Genomic DNA, 916 nt, shown 5'->3' on the forward strand with positions numbered 1-916 from the left:
CTTCTTAACTAACAAAAAATGATGATTTTTAATTAATTTATTTAATTCTAATTTTATTGTTAACATATAATAGTGTTTTTTTTTTAGTTTTTTTTCCGAACCCTCTAAAACAGAAATAAAAAAGTGAATTAGTAAGTGCATTATTGTGAAAAAAATAGTAATTCGTGTTGTGTCTTACCTTTTACTACCTTTGGTATTTTAAGGTTACCTCTTATGTTTAATGTCATATATGAGCTATCCATTCTAAAAAGGAGCTATTTTAAGTCCGGAGGTGAGGGGCCTCCTCGTGTTGTATCGCTTATAATACTGTAAAAATAATGGTTTATTTTATAGACATCCTCCCTGATGCCCTCGCTACCGAGTGCAAGAAATGTAACGAGAAGCAGAAAGCTGGAGCCGAGAAAGTACTCAAGTTCATGCTGGAGAAGAAGGCTGAAGACTACGCTGCCCTGGAGAAGATCTACGACCCAGAAGGTGCATACAAGAAGAAATACGCCGCTGAAGCTGAGAAGAGAGGAATCAAAATCAACTAGATTAGTCACTTGTAAAGTTCCTTGAATAATCATTCCTAACTGAGAAAGATGTACAAAACCTGTATATTTATTAAATAATGCAATAAATCAGAGATACAGTCCAAGCTTTTTTTTTTTTTTTTAGGATAAATTTTCTCCTAGATCATATGGCTAGATTTTTTTAGAATAGATTTAATATATGAATTTCCTATCGCTAATATTTGGATTTCATCAATATCAGATTAATTTATTATTTATAGTTTTTGAAATCAACTAAAGCTTTGAAAAAAATCCACTAAACCGAACGACCAAGACGATTCACATTATAATTATTATAATTGTGTTAATAAACGCCGATATACACTTTCATAGATATAATAATTTAATCATTACAAAAAAAGAGC

At 30.7% G+C, this 916-nt stretch overlaps 1 protein-coding gene across 1 annotated transcript in view; it reads left to right on the forward strand.

Moving 5' to 3' along the window:
- LOC106681351 (uncharacterized) overlaps nt 1–637 on the forward strand; it is a 22,919-nt gene extending 22,282 nt beyond the window's left edge. Inside the window, exon 4 of the mRNA XM_014421626.3 lies at nt 334–637. Within this exon, the coding sequence (XP_014277112.1) occupies nt 334–533 (200 nt within the window). The 3' untranslated portion in view covers nt 534–637. The remainder of the gene's footprint in view (nt 1–333) is intronic.
- Nucleotides 638–916: the final 279 nt, after the last annotated feature.

This window comes from Halyomorpha halys, unplaced genomic scaffold (assembly GCF_000696795.3).
Source record: "Halyomorpha halys isolate HHAL.00 unplaced genomic scaffold, Hhal_1.1 Scaffold330.1, whole genome shotgun sequence".
Lineage (NCBI taxonomy): Eukaryota > Metazoa > Arthropoda > Insecta > Hemiptera > Pentatomidae > Halyomorpha > Halyomorpha halys.